This window comes from Microtus pennsylvanicus, chromosome 13, assembly GCF_037038515.1.
Source record: "Microtus pennsylvanicus isolate mMicPen1 chromosome 13, mMicPen1.hap1, whole genome shotgun sequence".
NCBI classification, from domain to species: Eukaryota; Metazoa; Chordata; class Mammalia; order Rodentia; family Cricetidae; genus Microtus; species Microtus pennsylvanicus.
The window spans coordinates 5,528,794-5,551,693 of record NC_134591.1 but is presented as its reverse complement, the minus strand read 5'-3'; the positions used below and the strand labels follow the sequence as shown (position 1 = coordinate 5,551,693).

The window sequence follows — 22,900 nt, the reverse complement described above, 5'->3', positions numbered from 1 at the left end:
AGCTCCTGCTCTGCACAGTGTGGACATGCTTTATGGAGGACTGAGGACAGCACCGGGTGTGGAGACCTTGTTGAGTCACTCTGCCATCTCCTCATGTGACGAAAGTCACTCTGCTCAGGTCATACAGTTGGTAATGGACCTGGTTAGATGACAGGTGGAAAGATGCTCGTTTCACAAGAACTCCACAACCCTCGCCACACATTCTCTAAGATAATCCTGGATGCACCAATCCACGCAGTTCTGCTAACTCTGGGAACAGCGTTAGATCAAGGCAGGCACATCCTTGTACAGACTGACTTTCTTTGAAAGATGGTCTTTGTAAAGAATTTAGAACCAAACTCATATGATTCCCTGCCAGAATAAACATTTCCTTAAACTAGTGAAACCCAAATAATGAAAGGGATTATAAATTACCATGTATTGTCATCCTATTTTCAGAGGCTTGTCATATAAATAAACTCAAATAATGGCTTAATTAGGCAAAAATTAGGAGTAAAATAAAACTCCAAGTATCCCCTTAGTCATTCAAAGTTTGCAGCATCCTTTGAACACACGCTCTAGTTTAAGTTTTACAGTAGCACGAAAGTGTGGTCATTGTCTTGGAGATTTGGTACTCAGTGTTGAAAGAGGTCAAGCCAGCCAGCTGAAGAACTGTTACTGGTGATTATTACTACATAACAAATTACCACAAAGCTTTGTGGTTAAGAGTCATCACTGTTATTATTATTACTATTGATATATTTAAATTTGCACACAGTTCTTTGTATTGTGAATTTGGGAAGGTATAAGCTAGCAATGCTTACTTGGGGCTGTAATGTGGTCAAGTCCAACACCAAGTAGAGCTGTAGGTAGCTCTGAGGCTGTAGGAAGCTAGCTGTATTCTGGCCCATGGAAATTGTTGATCTCTGCTGTTTCTGAAACCTTTTTGCCTCCATGGGTCTTTTGAGCTCTGAGGAGTCAGATTCCATGGATCAAGTCTGGCTTCTGTCAGTGCACCCTCCTCGGGAGAGCTAGATGAAGCTGCATGGCCCCTGCTGACCCTGCCTTAGACAGCCATAGCTCTACTTTAACTATTCATTTTCATTCAAAGCAGTAAGAAACCCACAAAGATGCACGCACCAGAGACCACCCCAACGCAAGAGGGCATAGGCAAAATTATTGAAAGGTTGTTTGAAACCACAACATAATTCAAGAAGCGAGATTCATGTGCATGTTTTCATCCCAAATCTAGTATTTTTCCCTAGCCTATGTTGGATATATATGATAAATTTCAGTACACAAAACAATTCCAAGCTAATGTGATGTATAGCAAAAATTTTCCAGTTGCTGGAATAAAAGGACTTGGTTTGCTGAAATCGCACTATCTGATACTCCATTAGATTGTCTCTCCTCCAATTTCATGCCTGAAATGCAGAAGAAAAGTGAGAACTTTTGTCCCTCTGGGATTACCTCTCTGCCCTTAAATGAGAATGCCAAGAAGAAGGTGATTTGGGAACAACTGATCATCTGTGTAACCAATAACTCAACGTCCTTTCTCAGTCTGATAACTGGAAGAGATATTACATAATGTTTCAATTCACAGCAACAACTTTGTGGGACTGCTGTGGCTCGGTGATAGAGTGCTTCTCTTGTAGGTTCATGGACCTAGTTTACATCCCCAGCACCACTAAAAATATTAAAAAATATTTGTAAAGTTCTCCCAAAGAACGGACAGAAACATTTAAAACAAATTCTGTCATCCTGCTATCCAAAACAGCACCTATATTTAAATTTTAATCTGATTTTTTTTCTCGATTCACTAGCATTTCTCTATATTGAATTTTAGATCAAATTTACTAAGTGTAAATTATATAAACTGCACTAATTTACAGTTTGCACTATTGTGAGCTTTGGAAAATGTACCCATTAAAACCATTTCATATCCCTCCCTAGAGAACACCCATGACCCTTTGTGAACTTCATTTCCCCGCAGCAGTCAACCACACATCTGCCTTCTGTTACCATGGTAAATGTATCTTTTCTAGTTATCACATAATTGCAGAAAAATTGTGTATTCTCCTTTGCATCTGACATCTTAGCTTCAGCACATTGATTCTGACTTTCATCTGTACTACTGTGTATAGCTCTAGTTTGTTTTCAATGCTAACTGACTTTGTTATCTAGAGATATATTTCTACTTCATCTGTATGCCCATTGATGGACCCTTGAACTCATTCTAAGGCTTTGCTACTTTGAGTAGAGCTACTATGAATATATACAGCATTTATGTGGGTGTATGCTTATGTTTCTCTTGAGTCTGGGTCATCTGATTTTTATGGAAGTTAGAAATTTTGAGCAATTTTTAAAAAGCTAGATATATAATGCAAATAATTCTTATCATCAATACAAGATGCTTTTTACTTTAAATCCTTATCAAAGTCAGTGATGTTAATGTTTGTTGAATTGTAGACTTTCTAACCATTTTATAATAATATCTTGACATAATTTAGTTTGTATTTTCCCAGAGACCACAGTGGATAAGGATCTTTCTACTTGCTTATTTGCATTCGTGTTTTCGAGACAATACCTTAGAATTTTTGCTGGCTTTCTCTTTGTTTTTTTTTGTCATGTAGTAGAATAATTCATGAAGAAGTATGAAATATAGATACAAATCTTTTACTGATATATTCATTTTTAAATATCTTCTATTTGGGTGCTTATGCTTATTTTTGCTTAGTTTTACCTTTTATTGAGCAAAAATGCCTATATTTGCAAAAGAGGCCATGAATTTCAAAGAGATCATGGAGAGGTATAATGGAAGGGTTTTCAGGGAGAAAAGAGAAGTGGAAATGGTGTAATAATATTATGGTCTCAAAAATAAAAGATAGTTAATTATTTAATTTTTATGTTTTTCCCTTATGGTCAGTGTAATTGCTTTTTAAAGACTATTGCCTATCCTAAGGTCAGAAGGAGTTTTATCTTTCATGTCCATCCAGAAAGCTTAAGGGTTTAACTCTTCCATTTGGGTTTATGATCTGTGTCTAGATGCTAACTGTGGCTGTTTCAACAGCAGGGACGATCTTGATTACTTTCAGTTGCTACTTCTTGGTATTCTTGCAGCATGTGAAAAAAGATCTTTCAGCAACAAGGGTCGGCAAGGCACATTTCTGAGTTTTCTGTCTTTGTTTGTTTGTTTGTGTTTTTTCTTGTTTTTGATGTGCTGCTTATTCTTCAGTGATACCATGCTGCCTTGGTTCTTGTGGCCTTGTGGTAAACCTGGAAATCTCAGAGTGCAAACACTCAGGTTGGCTCTACTTTAGAACTGTTTTGGCAGGGCAGGTTGTTTGTGCTCTTCTATAAATTTTGGGATCACCTCAACAATTTCTGCTCTACATGGCTGCTAAGATGACAACTAGGAATGTATTAATATGTACATGAATTTGGGGTGACATGTTAAAATACTGGGTGTTCAACCCACCTGTATAGTATTTTCATTCATTTAGGCTTTTTTTAAAATTCCTTTGCTAACACTATGTAGTTATTGTAAAGTCAAGATGCCTTCTACCAAACATTTCATTAACTATTTAGATGATACTTGACTAATGCTATTGGAAATGCTTTGAAGACTACAACTGACTTCTTGTATGTTTGCTTCCTAATTTTCAGTCCTACTAAAACTCACTTATTCAAACAGTTATTTTGTAATAATTGTAACTATTGCATAAATAGTAATGTCATCTACAAGGAAATGCAGCTTTACTCCTTCCTTTCAAATTTTGAACTCTTCTTTGTTATGTTAAAATAATAAATCAAGAATCCCCAGGCTTCATTTCAGCAGTGACACTGTGATGTCCATGCTGCCGCCACACTCCTCTCCGTGTGAATGATGGGACCCTCTCTACTTCTTCTAACTGGTTTGATTTTGCTCAGGCCTTGGGTAGTAACCACAGCCACTTATGAGCTCATGTGTACAATAGCCATGTCACATCCAAACCACAGTACTTTATAGTATTCCTCTCCATTTTTTCAGGTATTATTTTATTTCTGCCCCATCTTCTGCATTGTACACTATAAAGCTGTGTCTATAGAGCTATAATAGCTACAATCCTAAAGAAAAAATATTATCCCTCCCCAACAGTTATCCACTTGTCAACAGATATTAATATCTGCTTCATATAATAATTTTTACACTTTGATTTATTGAAAGTATCATGTGTCTAATTGATTTCAGGTATAGTGACACGTATCTGATAATTCTGACATCTATTTCTGTTAAGGAAAAATTACAGTTGTCCAATCTCTTGAAAATAGGTAAGGTTTTCCACTTCCCTGTGTACTGAGTTACTTTACATTGATTTAGGGAAGATTCTGACTTACTGTGATGAGGACCCTTGGTTTGTTATATTTCATCACAGGATGCTGATGCTTTGTTTGTAACACTGTTAACTTGTCTCGCCCCAGTCTTTCCTACAGCATGCAGTAGCTCAAATCCCAAAACTGTGTTATCTTTAGGTGAGCTTTTTAGGACCTGCCTCATACCTGTGTGGCCCAGAAGTCAGCCAGAGATGTGGGCAAAAGTTATACAATCTGTGGACTCCTTTTCTTGGTCTCTGTCTTTCTTTCATTAGCTTATTTAAAATGCATCTACTATATCCTCAATTTTTCAAGAGAAAACTTGTTGTATCAGTAGCCTGGTTATTAAGTGTGGCTTACCTTTCAAGGGACAAACTTTGAAAGGGGAAACTCATCATCTGTTAACTGCTTCCTTGAACTTTCAACATCTTTCCAAAATATGCATGCTCCAATTTTCTTTTCAGATCCTGCAAGTAGTATTTTGTATTTTGATATAAATTTGCCATTGTTATATGTAAGATGGCAGTGGTGTCAATATCTATCCTATTTCTGCGTAACTTGCAGAATCCCCATGCTTATTGCTAATAATTTGTTAATATAGAATTTCCATTTTCTGTCTCCCTTTTTAAAAATTGCTGTAGGAGCATGTCTGTCTCCTATAGTATTTATCACCACAAAGCTTATATTATATTATAGCAGCATTCACTATTTCCTTAAAGTAGGATATAAAAGATATTATGTATTTTTTAATATTCACAGATAGCATTATTATATGTATAAGCATACATAAGCCCCTTTTTGTGGGATAATGCTCTTGTACCCTGAAAAGATTTGTCGCCTGTAATGGTTTAATAAAATGTTGATTGGCCAGTAGGCAGGCAGAAAGTATAGGCAGGGCAACCAGGCTAGAAGAATTCCGGGACAAGGAAAGGCTCATTCTGCAGTCACCACCCAGACAGAGGAAGCAAGACGAAAATGCTGCACTGAGAAAAGGTACCAAGCCACATGGCTAAACATAGTTAAGAATTATGTGTTAAATTAAGTTGTAAGAGCTAGTTAATAATAAACCTGAGCTAACAGGCCAAAAAGTTTATAATTAGTACAAGCTTCTGTGTGTTTCTTTGGGACTGAACAGTTGTGGGACTAGGCAGAATAGAAACTTCTGCCTAGACCCCCTTCCTATGTACAGGATAGATTCTTTAGGTAAATTACCAGAAGTGCATCAAAAGAGATAGAGTGGACATTTTTTAACATTCTTTCTTACATTGCCAAATTGCTTCCCAAAAGAGCTGTACAAATTTACACTGCTCACGGCAATTTAGGAAAATGATCATTTCATAAAATCCTTACCAGCACTGGATATTAGTAAAACAAGAACATTTCACTTTCAAAAGATGAAAATTTATAACCAAAATTTTAGGAAAATACACATAATAATTTAAAAGCAGAGGGGAGAGATTCTGCTAGTTCTTTGGCCAGATATTCCCAAATGAAGTAGATTTTTGCAGAGAAAACTATGAAAAAATACTGAAGTGTTTAACAGATAACTAAAGATAGTTACAAAGAGATTTGATATGGGAATCATAAATAAAGAGATATATTTGTATAGAAAACTAAAAGGTAGGAAGAAAGATTAAAAACACTGCAGTTTATTTTAAACTTACAAGACTACTTTCAGAAAGGCTATAACTTTATATTTGTCAATGCATAATAGGTGAACCTGAAGGAAAACCAACAAATATCATTCAAGTTTTTAAATTGTTTTTGGAGCAATAAGAATAAGAAAATGATTGCCCCATTGCATCAAAATAACCAATACCTTATTACCAGATGAAAATATAGAACTAATTCATCCGAAAACTGTCAGATATGCCACTTATATCAAGAAAGAAGTCTGAAAGCTTGAAGAAGGAATATAAAGATGTCTATACGGAAGGAAATTTTAACATGCATAGAAGTAGGAAGTATTTACTTTGAAGTCACCGTCTGCAGGTACAAGGAAATTACTTTTAAGGCACTGAAATGATTTGAGATATCATTTCAGAACCACAGGATTGACTATAATCTTGGAGGAATCAAGACAGGCTGAAAAGCTTATAAAAATCTGTGGAAAGATGCTAGAGGGATTGTTCAATGTATAAGAGTGCTATACAATCATAACAACCTGGGTTTGAATCCCTAGCATGCATCCAAAAGGTAGTATGACCATGTGCCTGAGACCATAGCTGTCTCGGAGAGAGTAATGGAGACAGGTATATTGCTGGCCTGTTAGCCCAGGCAAGCTCTAAGTTCTGGAACAGGTACTGTCTCAAAGGACACTCATGATCTCTCTCTCTCTCTCTCTCTCTCTCTCTCTCTCTCTGTCTGTCTCTCTCTATACACACACACACACACACACACACACACACACACACACACACAGACCTATTTCAATATGTAGCTCTGTAGCTTTCAGTATCCTGGAAGTTGCTAAATAGACCATGCTGGCCTTGAACTCAAAGATACCTACCTATTTTTGCTGCCACAGTACTGGGATTAAAAACACATGCCACCATACCTGGTTTGATTCTGTAGTCTTGGTCAAGTCAAATACTCTCTTCAAGCATTGTTTTCCTGGTAAGTAATACCTGATTAAGCACATGTACTTAGTTACCATCTTTATGTACCAAATGTGTTTTTAACAAAAACAAACCTCTAGTTTAGTTCTGCCGCTTGACATTTGGCAGATACTAGTAACTACTAGTTTTGTCTCCTCATGTTTATCATACAGTATATATAGTCAAAGAATTATGAAAATGACAGATCAGGCAGTTAGGGAAAAAGTATCTTGAAAGACTAGAAGGAAGGGCTTAATCATACAGATATAATTTGGCAGTACAAAATATTCTTTATGTTGATACAGAAAAATCAATTCTACAGATAGTAAAAAAGACCTGTTTTGTTTGCAGTTCATGTGAACAAAATTCACAGTTCATGTGAATATAAGTCAGCTCTCAGCACAAATGCAGAAGTCCTGGTCGCGTGATTGTTTCAAACGCAGGGCCAGCAACCTGGTAGCCCATTTTTGCTCAGGTCAGGTCAGATCACACATGAGCTGTCATTCCTGATGCTAGACATCAAAATTCACATTTGCTTGAGCAAACTCACTTTATGTTCACAAGAATGTGACAAAATTAATTCAAAATATGGGAAGCACATGAAAATCACTAAGATTCTGAAGTAATAGTGCAATGCCCAGTGCTATGAGGGCAATGGAGGATATAGTTGGGTGGCCACTCTTACACATAGTAAATCAGGATTATGTGGGCATATCCTGTCAGAGATCATATTGACAATATGGATCTGAGATATGAACTAAGCCAATCCTGTTTCGGATAGCAACCCTTCTTTATGTAAGATTCACATGGCTGTTTAGAAAAAAAAACTTTCTAGACAGTTTTCTTCAACAGAGGGTAACTGAGTATATCATTCACCTTCCAGGGCAGACCTCTTGCTTGGGCATAGTTGGCCAGCACAAAATGAACTCCATTTTTTGGTTGGTTGTTTTATGCTATTATTGTGTGTCTGTATGTATTTTTTGTTTTACTGTATTTTTATTTGTTCTGATTTTCAGTTTAGGGGTTCTTTGTTGTCTTTAGAGAGAAAGAAAGTACATAAAATTGGGTGATAGGTAAAGGGAATCTAGGAGGAGTTGGAGGGGGGTAGCACATGATCGAAATAATTTATAAGGAACAATGTTTTGAATAAAAAGTTTTCTAAGGCTAGAAGTTTATTTCAGTGGTAGAGTGCTTACATAGCTTGTTGGCAGATCTAATTCAATCTTCAGCAACTTTAGAAAGGAGGTGTTGAAAACTTTAGGCACCAGGAGGTTGGATAAATAATGAGGCAGATATTAAATTATGTTAGAGATGAATATTTACACAAACACATTAATCTTCATTTTAATTTCACAAATGATCTATGTTTATTTCTTCCAGTGGGGTGAATAGGTGATCAAAAAAAAGAAAGTTGCTATTTAGAGAAAATTCTTCTTAATGTTTTGTTGGATGTACATTTGTTCTAAAGATATTAATATTCAGATCTAGGTATGTCCACACATAGAAATACATATGCACAATATAGAGATTATATAGTAGAAAAATAATGTGCATGTAATTGTATCCCAATACATAGTTCAAACACAAAGAAATAATGACTCAGATTTTACAAAACTCACAGGATATTAAGTCATAATGGTACACATATATATTATAAAAAATATGTGTATTAAGTGCATAAGTTAGTATACAAATAAGAGGTAAAAATCGTATTTAACTTGGTTACTATGTTCTTTTTTGTACTATGATTTTTCTGTAATAAATTAAAATCCCAAAAGTCCTATTTTCAAAGAACGTGAGAAACAGCTGAAGGAATTATTAATGATGTTTATCTTGAGTGGAAATATTGTGAGTAGACACTAGCTGCCTTCTGAAAGACTATCATATGGAATAAAGAAGCAACCTGACCTTCTTGTTCCAAATGGATAAATAGAATCTGAATGATGTAAATTGCTGGCAACTTGATTCCTGGCCAACAGCAGAGACTCAAATCTTCCCTTTTAACCAAATGCCACACCCCAGAACTCTTTGCATTCTATTTCCATTTTGCCATCTCTGAGCTACATGACCTTGAACAAGCCATTTGCGTCACCTCTGACCTGCTTGCTCTTATCTTTCAAATGGAATAGCAATGCCAAGCTCATCCAATCGCCGTGAGGGGCAAATACATCCTTATCTTGAGGAAGGAACTAAAATTGTTAAGTGGTATGCAATATTTGTTAGATGCTAATATCTTTTTCACTTATCATCTTAGTAACAGGACAGACATAGAGCCCATGGCTCTGGAAACTGAGTTCAGCTTTCCATTGAATGGGACTTACAGATGATAAGGGCTTAGAAAGACTGAGTAACTTTATAGTACTAGATATAGAAGCTTTCTTATTATCTACTTCTGCAAAATATACCATCCTAGACTTAGTCCCTTAAAACTCTAATCATTGTCTCATGGATTCCAGAATTTAAGAGTGCATCAAAGATAAAGGAGGCATGTATTGTCTCTGTTCCACAACAATCAGACTCTATCTTGGAAAACTCAGTACTGGAGCTGGGTTAGAATCAATTAAAATTTTTATTTTATTTATTTATTATTTATTTATCTATCTATCGATCGATCGATCGATTGATTTATAGAATCTACTTCTCCCACATTTTGCCACCAGGGATGGCTAAGGTATTTTGAAAATCAGTCTCTTCTGAGTTGTTAATGACCCCTTCACATAGCTGAGTTTCTCACAGTGTAGTGGCAGGTCTCTCCATCTTTTCTCCATGGTAAGTGGGTTGAGGCTATCCCAGAGGTCAGTGCAGACTGAGAACTGAAACCAGAAGTTCTGCCTTTGATGGGAGTGATAGCTCATATAGGCCAGAAGGCAGAATAATTAGAATGGGAGATTCTATAAAAGACCACTTTAGAAAATACATCTTTCATTGTCTAACTCTGGGATGTTTAAAAAGACAATGTTTTATTTTAATTAAACAATAAGTTAGATTTGATTGAAGAGTTTTTGTAGGATGTAGAACCAAAATTTGACGAAAAAAATCGGGATATTCATGAAATGATATGCTCTCTCTTCCTGGGAGGTTCATCTTAGAACAGAGGTCACATGATGACTTGGTTTAAACTAATGCAATAAAAAGAAATTGTTTTTTTCAAAAAATATGTAAGTTGTACTATTTTTTAATTGACAAATATTGAAATTTATTGGAGGGAAATTATGGCACAGAAAAGCATCCATGGCCCCAGAAAGAATGAAGAGGTTCTGGAGAAGCAGGAAAGAAGAAGAAGCAAAGAGATTTTTGTGTTGTTGTAGATTTTGTTTTGTTTTTGTTATGTGTTTTGTTTGTTTTTCTGCTTGTTTATTTGTTTTGGTCTTTTTTTGCTTTTTCTTTTGTTTGCTTGCTTTGATTTGTTTTCTTGCATGGGGGGGGGCATGGCAGGGATGAGGGGAGTACAAGGGACAGGAGATAAATGGAATCAGGGTAAACTCTCAAAGAGTCAATAAAGGAGTTATTAAGGGGGAAAAAAACAAAAAAAAAATGAGAAAAGAAATTTAAAGTCCTCAAAAGGATCCAACCACCAGTAGCACTTTAATATATTTCTCCAAATATCACTGTGTGCCTATTAATGCTTAAAGTATATAGTTCAGAAATAGAAAAGCCATGTACTTTTATAGCTTTTACATTATAGTTTATAAAATTATAAATATCTAATAACGAATTTTTCCTTCCTTTGTCTGACTGATCTATTGATTGATTAATTGATTCCTTTAGAGAAGATTAGACTATTCAGCAAAGCTGGTCTTAACATTTTTTTAACCTTCCTACTTAATTCTCAATAGCACTGTGATAAAAAGGAGTGCACCATTGTGCCTAGCTTTTTACTTTTTAAATTAAAATATATACATTTTTAGGGCTTGTATTTGGTTTAGTAACAGATAATTTACCTAACATGCATGAGGTCCTGGATCAAGTCTCTATTATCATAAAATATATACCTGTGTATTTGTTTTTATATTACAAAGTAGAATTAATATCAAGTATCAGCAAGTATATAAAATTTCTCTTTGTATTTTTCTCTGTATGCTTTTGTTCTTAACAATGTATTATGGAGAATTGTGCCTGCCAGTAAATATAGATTTATGACACAGAGTTTTAATGATCTCATGAAACTCTATTTTAGAGATAAGTCATAACTTTAATGTCTTCTATAAATGTATATATTTCTATTTTTGTGAAATTATGAAAATCATGTTTAATTGTGCATTTATTTGTGAATATATTCCACCATAAAAGACAATTTTTAAATTCAGCATGAACCAGAAATACTGCAGAATCCCCTGGGAATTCAGAGAAGCCAGGTTCTGAATGCAGATCTTACCGTTTACCCTTGTGATTCCCTAACTATGACAAAGTAACACAGTTAACTCTCACCTGCCAAGATTTGAGATCGAAGCATGTGCGTAGTCATCTCTGTACCATGGGCCAGTCACAATGCATGGCAGATAGCAGTTGTTGTCTAAATGACTCCAAGAACAAGCTAGATGACTGCCCGTTCAGAAAAGCACTTGCCTTGCAAGCATGAAGTCCTGAATCTGATCTTAAAACAAACAAACAAACAAAAAACAAAAAAATATGTAAAATAAAATATTACATGTCATGGCATATTCTGAGGCTCCTTGACTTGCCAATCTAACTGGTTATATCCAGACTAGTGAGAATCCAGACATGTCTCACAGAAGATAATTGAAATTTCTCTAGACAAGATCCAACGTTGCTCTTCTTCTTCCCACACACATATAAAAGACACTGTCTTGCTTAGTTTTTTATTGTCAACTTGAGACAAACTCAAATCATCTGGAAAGGAGAAACCTCAGTTAAAGAAAACTTTGGGAAAAGTGAGACTGACCATATCTGTAAGTGACAGCCTTCACTGAGGAATGACGTGGGAGGGTCCAGTCCATTTTGATAGTTGTCATCACCCCCAGGCAGGTGAGCCTTGTCCATGTGAGACAGTCAACTGAGCATAAACCAGTGATTGAGCCATAAGTAGTATTCCTCCTTGTTTCTGCTTCAGATTTTTCCTGTCTTTAGTTTCTGAAAGAGTCAGATGAAATAAATTCTCTCCTTCCATAGATTGCTTTTGGTCAGAGTGTTTTGTAACAGCAACAATGCCCACACACACACACACACAAAACCTAGAACATGATCACACACACACACACAATACATAAAAATATCTTTAAGAAGTGAATGCATATGAAGATCTGTGATTTAATTCCAGACTGGGAACAATTGCTACTTGTGTGGTTCAGAGGACATTGAAAGTTTTATTGGTTTCTGTTCTCCACCCATGACTGCTATCATTTATGTTCCCTGGATGGTTGGGGGTCAGATGGGTTTTTGAATTCCTTAGGCACATATTTCTCTATCTAGTGCAGTTTGGGACAATCTGAAAATGTAATGTTGCTGTCATCAGCTTGAGGAAGACATGGAGCTTGAATAATTTAACATGTCACCACCATCCATCATGATAGCAAGAATGGAAGATGGAGTGTGGAGAGGTTAGAGGCAGGCCTAACAGCAGCCCACAGAAGAGGCCTGCAGACAGGGCAGCCTAAGCAGGGAAGGGAGGTTTGCAAAGAAGAGCAATATGCTACTTCTTGTAGATCTAGCAAAGGCCGTGTGCCCCCTTGCCCAAGCTTTCCTCGTAATATGACCTTAGACTTGTTTTGATGTACTCCTTTGCCCCAGAACAAGCTTGAGATCAGGCCCCCTGTTTTCCACTAGCTATGTCTTCATCAGAAAGCTCTAAATACTTCTGAATATCTCCACCTACTTATTGGCAAAACCACACAAGACTTGACACACAGAATCTTTTGTTAAATTCAAAACTGTTATACCCCCCAATATCTTAAATGCTTCCCCCAGAAAGTGACTTGAAAAATTGAGGGATGTTTGTTTTGTTTGCAGCATTAGAAGACTGTTTTATAGTACGGCCACTTAGTAAATACCTTTTAGTTTAGTTAGTAAACAAATGAGTTATGCTGTTAGCACTAATTGGAGTGAAACTGAGGTCGAGGAGAGCTGAATGGTTACTCTCTCCATCCCAAGTGCTAAGCAGGGATCCAGGAAATTTGAGAGCTTGGCCCCCATCAAGGAAGATATGGACCACCTCCTCTCTTTGTCCCAGAGGCCCCTTCTCTCCTTTCCTACATGACATGTCTCTCATCTGTCTAGAGATGCTAGGAAGCAAGCAAAGGGCTTCTTTTATTTTTTCATATTTTTTGAACTAACATAAAATGAACTATTCATTACGTTAATGTGCACAATTCAGTGACATTTCGTACATTTATAGGTTTGAGTAACTATCACCTCTATCTAGTTCTAAGCACAATCATCACCAACAGAAATCAGAACTCATTAATCGTCCTTCCCCATTCTTAGCTCCCTCTTTTTAGCCCTGGAAACCCTTAGTCTTAGACAGGAAATTCTGTCTTTTGGGATGTTTCATATGGCATGTATCTTACTATCTGTGGCCTTTCATATCCACCTTTCCCCATTTTTTAAATGTTTCTGAGGTATATCTGCATGGTTTCAAATGTCACCATTTATTATATATCAGTAATATTCTATGTGACTACATTCTGTTTACCCATTTATCAGTAGACAGACATTTGCCATTACTATCTTTGAGCTTTGTGGAGAGCATAGCTATGAATGTCCTCCTCCAACTATTTGTTTAACTCACCTTTTCTGTGCTTAATGTTATGTGCCTAAGAGGGAAATTCTTGAATTATGTAGCAAATGTGCTTAACAGAGTAGGAAACTTTCAAAATGTTTCCTATAACAGCTACCCCATTTTCATTCCAACGGCCATCAAACCGTTCATGGTTCTCAGTCTCTTCACTAATGTTTGTTCTATTGCAGTATTTTCCCAGAGACCAAACTGGCATTATGACCTGTTAGAAATGGTTTTGTTTTACATGTCCTCAATAACTAATAAAATTGAGCAAATTTTTCACGAGAACGGGGGTGTTGAATTGAACCAAAACTAAGTTCAAAACTGAGCTCTGTCCTCTATAATCTTTTGTGCAAATTCTAAATATTGATTTGTCTGTCACTAAAGCTGGAAGTTGCTCTTGCCTGTCAGAACTCTGTGAGGGGCATATGTGTTTTTATATGGAAAGTGCCCTGCCCAGCACTGCTTGCCATGTGGTATGTGCCTAGGCTTACATTTCAGTGACTCCCTCACAGACAACTCAGAACAGAGAATTGGGAGCTGGTTCTGGCAGGTGTAGCTCTCCTTCTGTTCTTTTTCCAGGCTTTGATTAAGCGGAAATCCTAGAGCAGCCCTGAGTAATTAATGGCTCCACCTTATGGCACTAAATCATCAATTTTATATCAACACAGCAGCAGTGAGAGCCCTTTGCCATCCATCTGAGTCTCCTCCGAGTCAGTCCACAATTGGCATCTCACCTCTTCCGATTATATGGATACTCAGTGGCTATAGACCTTGGATAGCTGCCACCTTTCTGGGTTGTCACAGTGAAAGAGTGACTACCAAGCATTTTCTTTTCCTCCTAATGAAGCCCATTAAAAGTTATGAATGTCAGGTGTTCGGACAACCTAACACTTTGCCCAAAATGACCATGTGACCTGACAGTCAAACTTGAGTTCAGAGTGGTTAAGGACCTTGCCCAAGTTCACACAGCAAATTAGTGAGATATAGTATTATAACTCAAATCTGATGTCAATGACTTACTTTTCTTCTGCTGACATATATAACCTCTCAAGACTCACAGATTGAACCAATAAGAGACCAGCTTGAACCTAAGAACATTGAGAGCAAGGGCTGTGGTTATTGTTGCTTAATGGAATCTCATCTTCATCTTCTTTTATGTAATTCACATATAAATATTACAACTTATGGGGCCTGTGGTTTATTTATCATTCTCCTGTGCCCAGGTCCTTACTCTATCTATTCTTTGCCATAGTATTCACTGCACAGTGCCTCCAGAATCGTGCTCTTCACTAGGGTGGGTGCGTGGAATATGGTTGTCTATATGGGGAGATCATGACATACAAACTCAGTGTTTAGGACTTATTATGAAGAAATAAAAAGAAAATTTTGGTGTTAAGTTTCACTTAGTTAGCCATGGGCATAATATTTTTCATGTATTTGCTGAAATATACAATGAAATTGATTCAATTGAATTACTTTTATAATTTTTGATTTTATTTACTTTTATTTCATGCATATTCATGTTTCCTGAATATGTCTTTGCACCTTGTGTGTGTAGTACCCACAGAGACCAGAGGAGGGCATTTGATCCCTGGGGAATGGGGTCACAGATGACTGTGAGCAACATTGTGGGTGCTTGAGATTGAAACTCAATCTTCTGGAAGAACAGCTAATGCTCCCAACCACTGAACCATCTCTCCAACCCCTATTTTTACATTTTAAATGTTCTTGTTAGAACACTTAGATTATATTTATGCTAGACTGCTGGAAAACAAGCAGCTATGCTGGCCCTCAGTTTCCACTCTGAAACTGAGTCCTTTAGTACTTACAGAAGGGAGGTAAGAGTCAGAGGAGGCTGGAGGATGAATAGCAACTATCCTTCTTGGGAGTTCTCCCAAGGCACGGTCTCTGTGTTCTGAAGCATATGAAAGGATAGATAAGAGCAAATATCTTGCTAAACTGATTAGATTTGTTAGAGGAGTTACTATTGCAAACCTGAGAAGAGATGTGGGGAGAAATGGAAAACATCTTCTCATGATAGCATACAGGAAAAGACCTGCTAAGCTACAGTGCTTAGCATGTGGATTCCTTCCTCACATACAGACTTTCTCAGATGAACATAAATGCACACATGTGTGCACTCGCCCACACACATCTCCATGTTATTCTAGTTATTGACCTGACTTTGGAGGGCGACATATTCAACTGCAATCCTAACTTTCCACTTACTACCTTGCTTCACACTACTTGGATAAAATGGGTTTCTGATGCTGTCATTATGATTGATGTGGACATTAAGTAGGGTATTTGTTCATATCTTATTTTATACCAAAACAGAGTCTAAAGGAATAGACTTGAGAGCTGCTTTTGAGATTTTAATGGTGATCATACTACTTATAAATTGTGTGACCCTGGACATATCATATCACTTAATATTCCCATGTCTTCATGTTCTCATCCATGACAATGAGAATTAGAGGAGCATCTTGCCTCTTAAGGTTCTCATGGGGATAACATGAGATAGCATGTGTTAAAGGCTTAGCTCAAAGTCCTGTAGAAAAATACCACTATGCTGGTGCAATTTTCCTTATTGCAATAGAATTGTCTAGTAATGATTCTGTCCCCTCCACTATCCTATTGCAGTAGAGAGGGAATTCTATCTGAATAATGCATAACATTTAAATTCAGTACAGAGATGAAAAAGTAGATCATTTGTTTGCCAAAAGAAGAAAGGTAAAAATCAGGTGGAAGGGAGGTAGAGCCATGGGTAGGAAGCACAAGAAATAAGACTTTCACTGAAATGACTAAAAGTTAGGGTGTGGCTCAAAGGGACAGGAGGGGTCTGTTATAGTTCTGTAGCCCGGCAATACTCCCTTTCTCTCTGCAGCTCATTATATATCACACAATAAGCAGATGCTCGCCCTGGTCCTTGGAGTTGCTTTGTCAAATATCTTCATTTCTCTCTGGCTGAGAAATAAGCAGATGAAAAAAGTCCTCCCTTTCTCCCCACTACCTCTTCCTTCCTGTTTGTTCCATCTTTATGACAATAAAGTTTTTGATGGTTACTTTTTAAAAGTAGGCCTTGGACCTTATTCTGTTCAGCTACTTCCAGAATTCTAAAGGGTCCCTAGCAGTTTCTTCTCAAAGCCTTTGAATGGGATGCTTCATTTGATAGAACTGGGATCCTGTACTCCCTCTCAGACCTGCTGTTGTTTTCAGCAGAACTGAGGAAGTGATGTCTGAGACAATGGCTCAGGATACATGTTGGAGCAAAGATCAGTTGAGGCGACCCTTGCACTTTCATTCATGAAAATACTATCTTTAGTCGACAACTTAGTGGTAGATCACTTTGATAAAAGTCAGAGACCATGGGTTCAATTCCAAGCAATGCCAAAATGACAACAAAGAAGAAAGTGTTATGTTAAAGCCGAGAATGAGAGATCAAGTACCTATCTTCCACATGTATGGCCTGTTACACTGGAAGCCGTGTTGTAAATGGTGAAAGCGCTCACACTCAGGCTCCAGTTCCTATCTCGGAAAGGCCCAGCTCCAATTATTACTAATTCACTTCTCTTTTCTGAAGCTTAGTTACCTCATCTGTAAAGCAGATATAATTAAACCACCCTCCTAGGAGTTCAGTGATTTGGAAGGAGGAAAGGAATACAGATCACACAGGACTTGGCACCTTGATGCTGGACTGATAATACATTTTCAAAGGTTTCCTCTGGAGATATCTCAAGGAAGCTGTCTTCATTAGGGTTTTTATTGTTGTGATAAAACACAATAACCAAAAAGAAAGTTAGGGAGGAAAGGGTTTACTGGGCTTACATTTTCACACTGTAGTCCATTATTGAAAGAAGTCAGGACAGGAACTCGAACAGGACAAGAATATGAAGGCAGGAGCTGATGCAGATGCCATGGTGAAATGTCACTTACTCGCTTGCTCCTTATGGTTTCCTCAGCCTGTTTTCTTACAGAACCTAGAACTATGATTCCGGCGGTGGCACCACCCACAATAGACTGGGCTCTCCCCTATCAACCACTCAGTAAGGCTTGACTGTAGCTCAGCCCTATGGAAGTATTTTCCTAATTGTGGTTTCTTCTTCTCAAATGACTTTAGCATGTATTACATTTATGTAAAACTATCGAGCACAGCGGCCAATTTGAAGACTAAGGACCCCATACTCAGGACAAGAAAGCTAAGCCCTGAAGACTAATTCTCTTAAATTTCAGTTATGTCCCTTCAGAAAAGTAGCTTTGCCCCAACATGCTCTTATGTCTTTGCTCCAGCACGTTCTTATGACTTTGCTTTATTATGGTCTTCCTAAGCATTGCGTCTTCTCAATTTTCTAATTGTCTTCATCATATTTGTTGTCTCTGGTGTGTATGTCTATGATTGTCTTGATTATTGACTAATGTTGGAGAACTCAGCCCACAGCGGGTGGCCCCATTCTCTAAGCAGATGGTCCTAAAGTGTATGAAGAAGCTACCTGAACCTTAACAAGGCAGCAAGTGAGCCAGAAATAAGCATTCCTCCATGATTTCTGCTTCAAATTCCTTCTTAAGTTCCTGGCCCAACTTCCCTCAGTGATAACTGGAGCAAACAAACACAATGCCATGGTGTGGACGACGTCTGCAATCGTGACATCAGTGTGATGGATGTCCCTTCAAACCCCACCCAAGAAAGCTACAGAGTAAATCCCTTTGTGAATTGAACAACATTCTCCACTAATTTATGCTTTTCTTTTCCTCAGGTGCAACTTTTGAATCGGTAATCAGTTGTATGGTGTTTGAATAAAAAGATACAAAAGATTTATAGGGCGGTGTAGCCTCCCTCTTACCTTATTCTACAGTCACTTAATTCTCTATCCAGGAAAACCAATTTTACCAGATACTTCAGTCTCCCTAGAGATAGTCTGTGATTTGTACAACTGATGTCCCAGTCCTTAAAATGTGCCTCCTTTCCCTGTCCACACATCTACCCTCACCGTGCTCTGGATCTCTGACCTCCTTCATTCTTCTCTAGGTATAGATTTTTTCACTGTCTTAATCCATAGTTTTCAATACCTTATCTTTCTTTTTCTTTTTCTTTTCTTTTCTTTTCTTTCTTTCTTTTTTATTAAAAAGTTCCACATCCTCCCATTTCCCTCCCTCTCCCTCTCCCCCTCGTTATCCAGTCCTAAGAGAAATCAGGGTGCCCTGCCCTGTGGGATGTCCAAGGTCCTCCCCACTCCATCCAGGTCTAGAAGGTGAACATCCAAACAGACTAGGTTCCCAAAAAGCCAGTGCATGCAGTAGAATCAAAAAACAGTGTCATTATCATTTGCTTCTCAGTCTGCCCTTATTGTCAGCCACAGAGTCCGGTTTTTTCACATGCTGGTTCAGTTCCAGTCCAGCTGGCCTTGGTGAGCTCCCATTAGATCAGTCCAATACTGAATCTTTAAAAAATTCTAAGAATAGTGCCAGGCATAAATCCTTGTGCCTGTAATGGCAGCACTTGGGGAGGCAGAGGAGGTGGATCAAGGCTTTAAGGCCAGAATGACCAACATAAAAAGATATCTTAAAAACTTGACTCAACTCATCAACTCCTTCCTTCCCTCACTAACAAATTAATAAGCAAATACAGAACTCAAAACACATGAAGATTAAGAAGAGCAGCTCCTGCCCTCCTCCGTTCAGAATCAGCGACGTTAGTGTCCGGGCAACGTTCTTACCAGCCCCTTTCCATTATTCATCGTCTGTGAGTCATTGTCCTTCTCCCCAAATGTTCCTCCGAATCCATCTCTGCAGCCGTTCTCATGCCCGCCCCCTTTCCCATCCACTCTGTACATGTCCCCATTTCAGGTTGTACCTCTCCTTCTGGGTCATCACAAAGCCTTCTAGCTGCTCACTGACCCTGACACACATCCCATTCCTTTCTGATTCACACAGATAATCAATGCATTTTTGCTCTGGGACTTTCTGTGATAGTTCGAGGAAAGACCCCAGCATGATGCCCACCTTGGTGGAACAGTCAAGCCTCCCTCAGTGTGGTATGAGCACCTTATTTTCAGTCAGTCCTGTGTTTGATGTTGCCTGTATCTGCCCAGCTCCATGTTCTCAGCGAGGCTTCACAAGGTGGCTCCTGGAAACTCCCTTTTTTAATGCCAAAGCCTCATCTATCCTTCAAACCATGGCTTAAATCCTCACTCCTCCATAAAGCTTTCTTTGCTCCTCCAAGCTAAAATGAATTGCTTCTTCCCACATTCCTAGCATCTCGTTGTGTGAAACACATAAGACATGAATTAGGCTTAAGACTCCTAAGGATCCCATTTCTAAGCCTGCCATATTCTAAGCCTTTGGTTGAAATGTTTGTGAAATTGAGCTGCCTGGAGAATTTTAGAGTTAAGCTCATCATATATAGAAATGGTAGTTTTCCATTGTTAGCACCCACTGTGGGCCTCCTCTTTTACGTGTCATGCTTCTTCCTCATCTTCAAAGAAAATCCACACGGCTAAGAGTTACTTCCGCTGCTGTAGAAATAGCAGAGTTTAGGAAGGTGAGATGGCACCTCAAGGTCATATAGCTTGGAAGCTGCTGAAATATGATTAGAACCCAGTCCTGCCTGACTGCCAGTCTCAACTACTTCCATTAATCATGCAGACTCCTGGGTCACTGAGGATCAACAGTGAGAAACGTGAGGAAGTGCTGTGGGTCTTCAGGATGGCTGGGGGTTTACAGCTTCTAGAGTCCTGCCAGGCTGACTGATGGATGGTGCTTCTCTGCAGGGGGACTCAGCTTTGGGAGAACCAAGGGGACATCGGGCTCAGAAGCAGATGATGAAACACAGCTGACTTTCTACACAGAGCAGTACCGCAGTCGCCGCCGCAGCAAAGGTAATCAGTCGAGCCCTTGGGAAGTTCCAGAACTGCCACGTGGATTTACAAAGTCCAGGCGGCAGATTTCACGATAAATACCAAATGTAAATTTGTTTCAGCGCAATGAGCACTGAACCCAGCATCCAGGACTGATCACACTACTGACTGTCAATCCTGCCTTTTCCGTTCCATTCCTTACTTACTCCGTGCCCTGCATCATCCCCCAAAATAATTAGAGGCAATTTCCCCTGAATCTATTCATATTGAAATTTCAGTATAGGAAATGAAATAGCAATAATCATGTTGAAAGGAAACCAGGACTAAAAATAAATCATATTTAGGTTAGATGTGTGCAGGGTAATCCATACTATAGGTTCTTAGCATGGGATACCAATTTAATTTTGCAAAATTAGCAGCAAAATTGTAAAGGGAATATTCTGAAGTGTAAATATATAGGTTCTTTGGTTAGAATTAAACACTTGTCCAGGATGCTTTCATTACCTAAACCTGAAAGTTTTGAAGTTGGCTCCTGTCGACAAGGCATTATATGACCCGTTAAAGAGGGTTTTCAACATTTATTCATCACCATGGCAGTCGATATAAGGGATATCAATATGCTGGAAGAAGAATCATTACAGGGTTGCACCTTCAGCTAAAGTCTGTAGTTCTCTGATGATTCCATGGCGTATACAAGAAAACAGCATATTTCTGGAGAACATATACAAAAGCAATTCCTCATCTTGGAGTACTGCTTAAGGTTAGGGAATTAGCAACTGGGAAGTGGTGTTTGCAAAAGAAACCCTGGGCTGTAAGCATGTATTAAACGCCTAGGGTTGGTACAGATTAACAGGGTTTGACCACTCCATGAAAGGAGGATCCTGTATTACAGGTAAAGGCCTGCCTGTCGCTTTGCATTGACTGCCGTTATGATAACTATGGTTAATCATGGATGTTGGTGGGTTCTGAAGGTGTAAGAATGTCTGCCCTCCACCACCTTTGCACAGAAGGGAGCTGAAGCATTGACTGAGGTAGGAATATCTGTTCGTGATAGACGTTTCATATCAATAGCATGAATCACACCTTTGAGCACATTTTGCCCTGAGGCAAGTTATTTACATTCCTTCATCTGTAGAATGGGCCTTGTAATGGCTGCAGCTGCCATTTCGAGTTGGCTATTGATTTTTAACACATTATATAAAAACCATCACAGTGTAAGGGGAAAATGGAGGTAGACATTATTAATGTGACTTCAGTTCTCGTTGCTTCGATTCTATTCTCTGTACCCTCGGTACCTGTCATGAAAAAGGGCTCCATATGGGAAGTGCTTCCATGGACACATCCCCAAGGAGGAATTTTCAGCCTCTACATCCCTTGAAATAATAGATCCTGCTTTACAGTCCACCCTACTCTCTAGCTTTCAGTGATCTATTGCACACAGATTTAGAAGTTAGTGATCAATGATTCTTAACTTGTCTTCTCCCTCCTCCAATCCCACAGCTAAAATGAGAACCGGGGAATGGTGGGTCTCCCCAGAAAGACTGGGCTATTTGCAGCTGATTGGAAAAACATCCATCACTGAGCATGCACCCTATAAATTGTTAAACTTTAAAAAGGAAAGCAAAAGCAAGCAACAGGATGCGAGACAAACGACTTGGCCCACTGCCCCCAGACACTCTAGGAGACCTGGCTGTGTTCTCAGGACAGTGAGAGTAACATGGCTGTGGCATCCGTGTCCTCCTTCCCTAGCCCTGCCCACTAAAGCAGTGCCCAAGCCTTTCCTCCATCTTTCCTCCCACTTGTGTCCCACTAGCAGCAGGGTTCTTCCTCTACTCGGTTCTGGCTCACATCTCTCTTCTTTGCAGGATCCCGTGTTTACTCAGTTTTCTGCCCATTTCTTTTTAATCTGTGTCTTTTTTTTCTCCTATCTCTCTGTCTTTATTTATTGCCACATTCTCTTTCTTCTTTCATGTCATTCTTTTCTCATCATCCCTTCTTTCTCCCTCTCCTTCCTTTTCTACTCGTTCCTTCTGCATTTCCTAGTTTGTCTTTCCTTCTCCTCTCCCCTCCTTACCTACATAGCATAAACATTTCTACAAACGGCAGCCACATGGGGGACAAAATCAACTGAAAGTTTAAAACTCCTTATCCATGTGGAGGTTTTACTATATAAAAATATGAAGCAATTAACTGATGAAAATCAGCAAGGAAAAAGACACAGTGAGGAGGAGAGTCAAATGAGGCAAGAAATCCATTAGACCCAGGAGTATATTTCCCTCCCTTTTGTGCTGGTTCACAGGCAGGTGACACTGGTCTTGGTATTGCATTTTTAATACTACTCTTGACCTTGTGAGGCTGTCAGTCTCGCTGCTATTCCT

General features: G+C 38.5%; 1 protein-coding gene across 5 annotated transcripts in view; it reads left to right on the top strand.

Annotated features, from left to right (window-relative positions):
* Positions 1–22,900, top strand: part of Astn2 (astrotactin 2) — a 997,088-nt gene that overhangs the window by 322,534 nt on the left and 651,654 nt on the right. For 4 of the 5 annotated variants that reach the window (XM_075947014.1, XM_075947012.1, XM_075947011.1 and 1 more), the window contains one exon: positions 20,436–20,543. The exons of the other annotated variant lie outside the window; for it this stretch is intronic. In XM_075947014.1, coding sequence (XP_075803129.1) covers positions 20,436–20,543 — 108 coding nt within the window. The remainder of the gene's footprint in view (positions 1–20,435; positions 20,544–22,900) is intronic. 5 annotated transcript variants of the gene reach the window in all.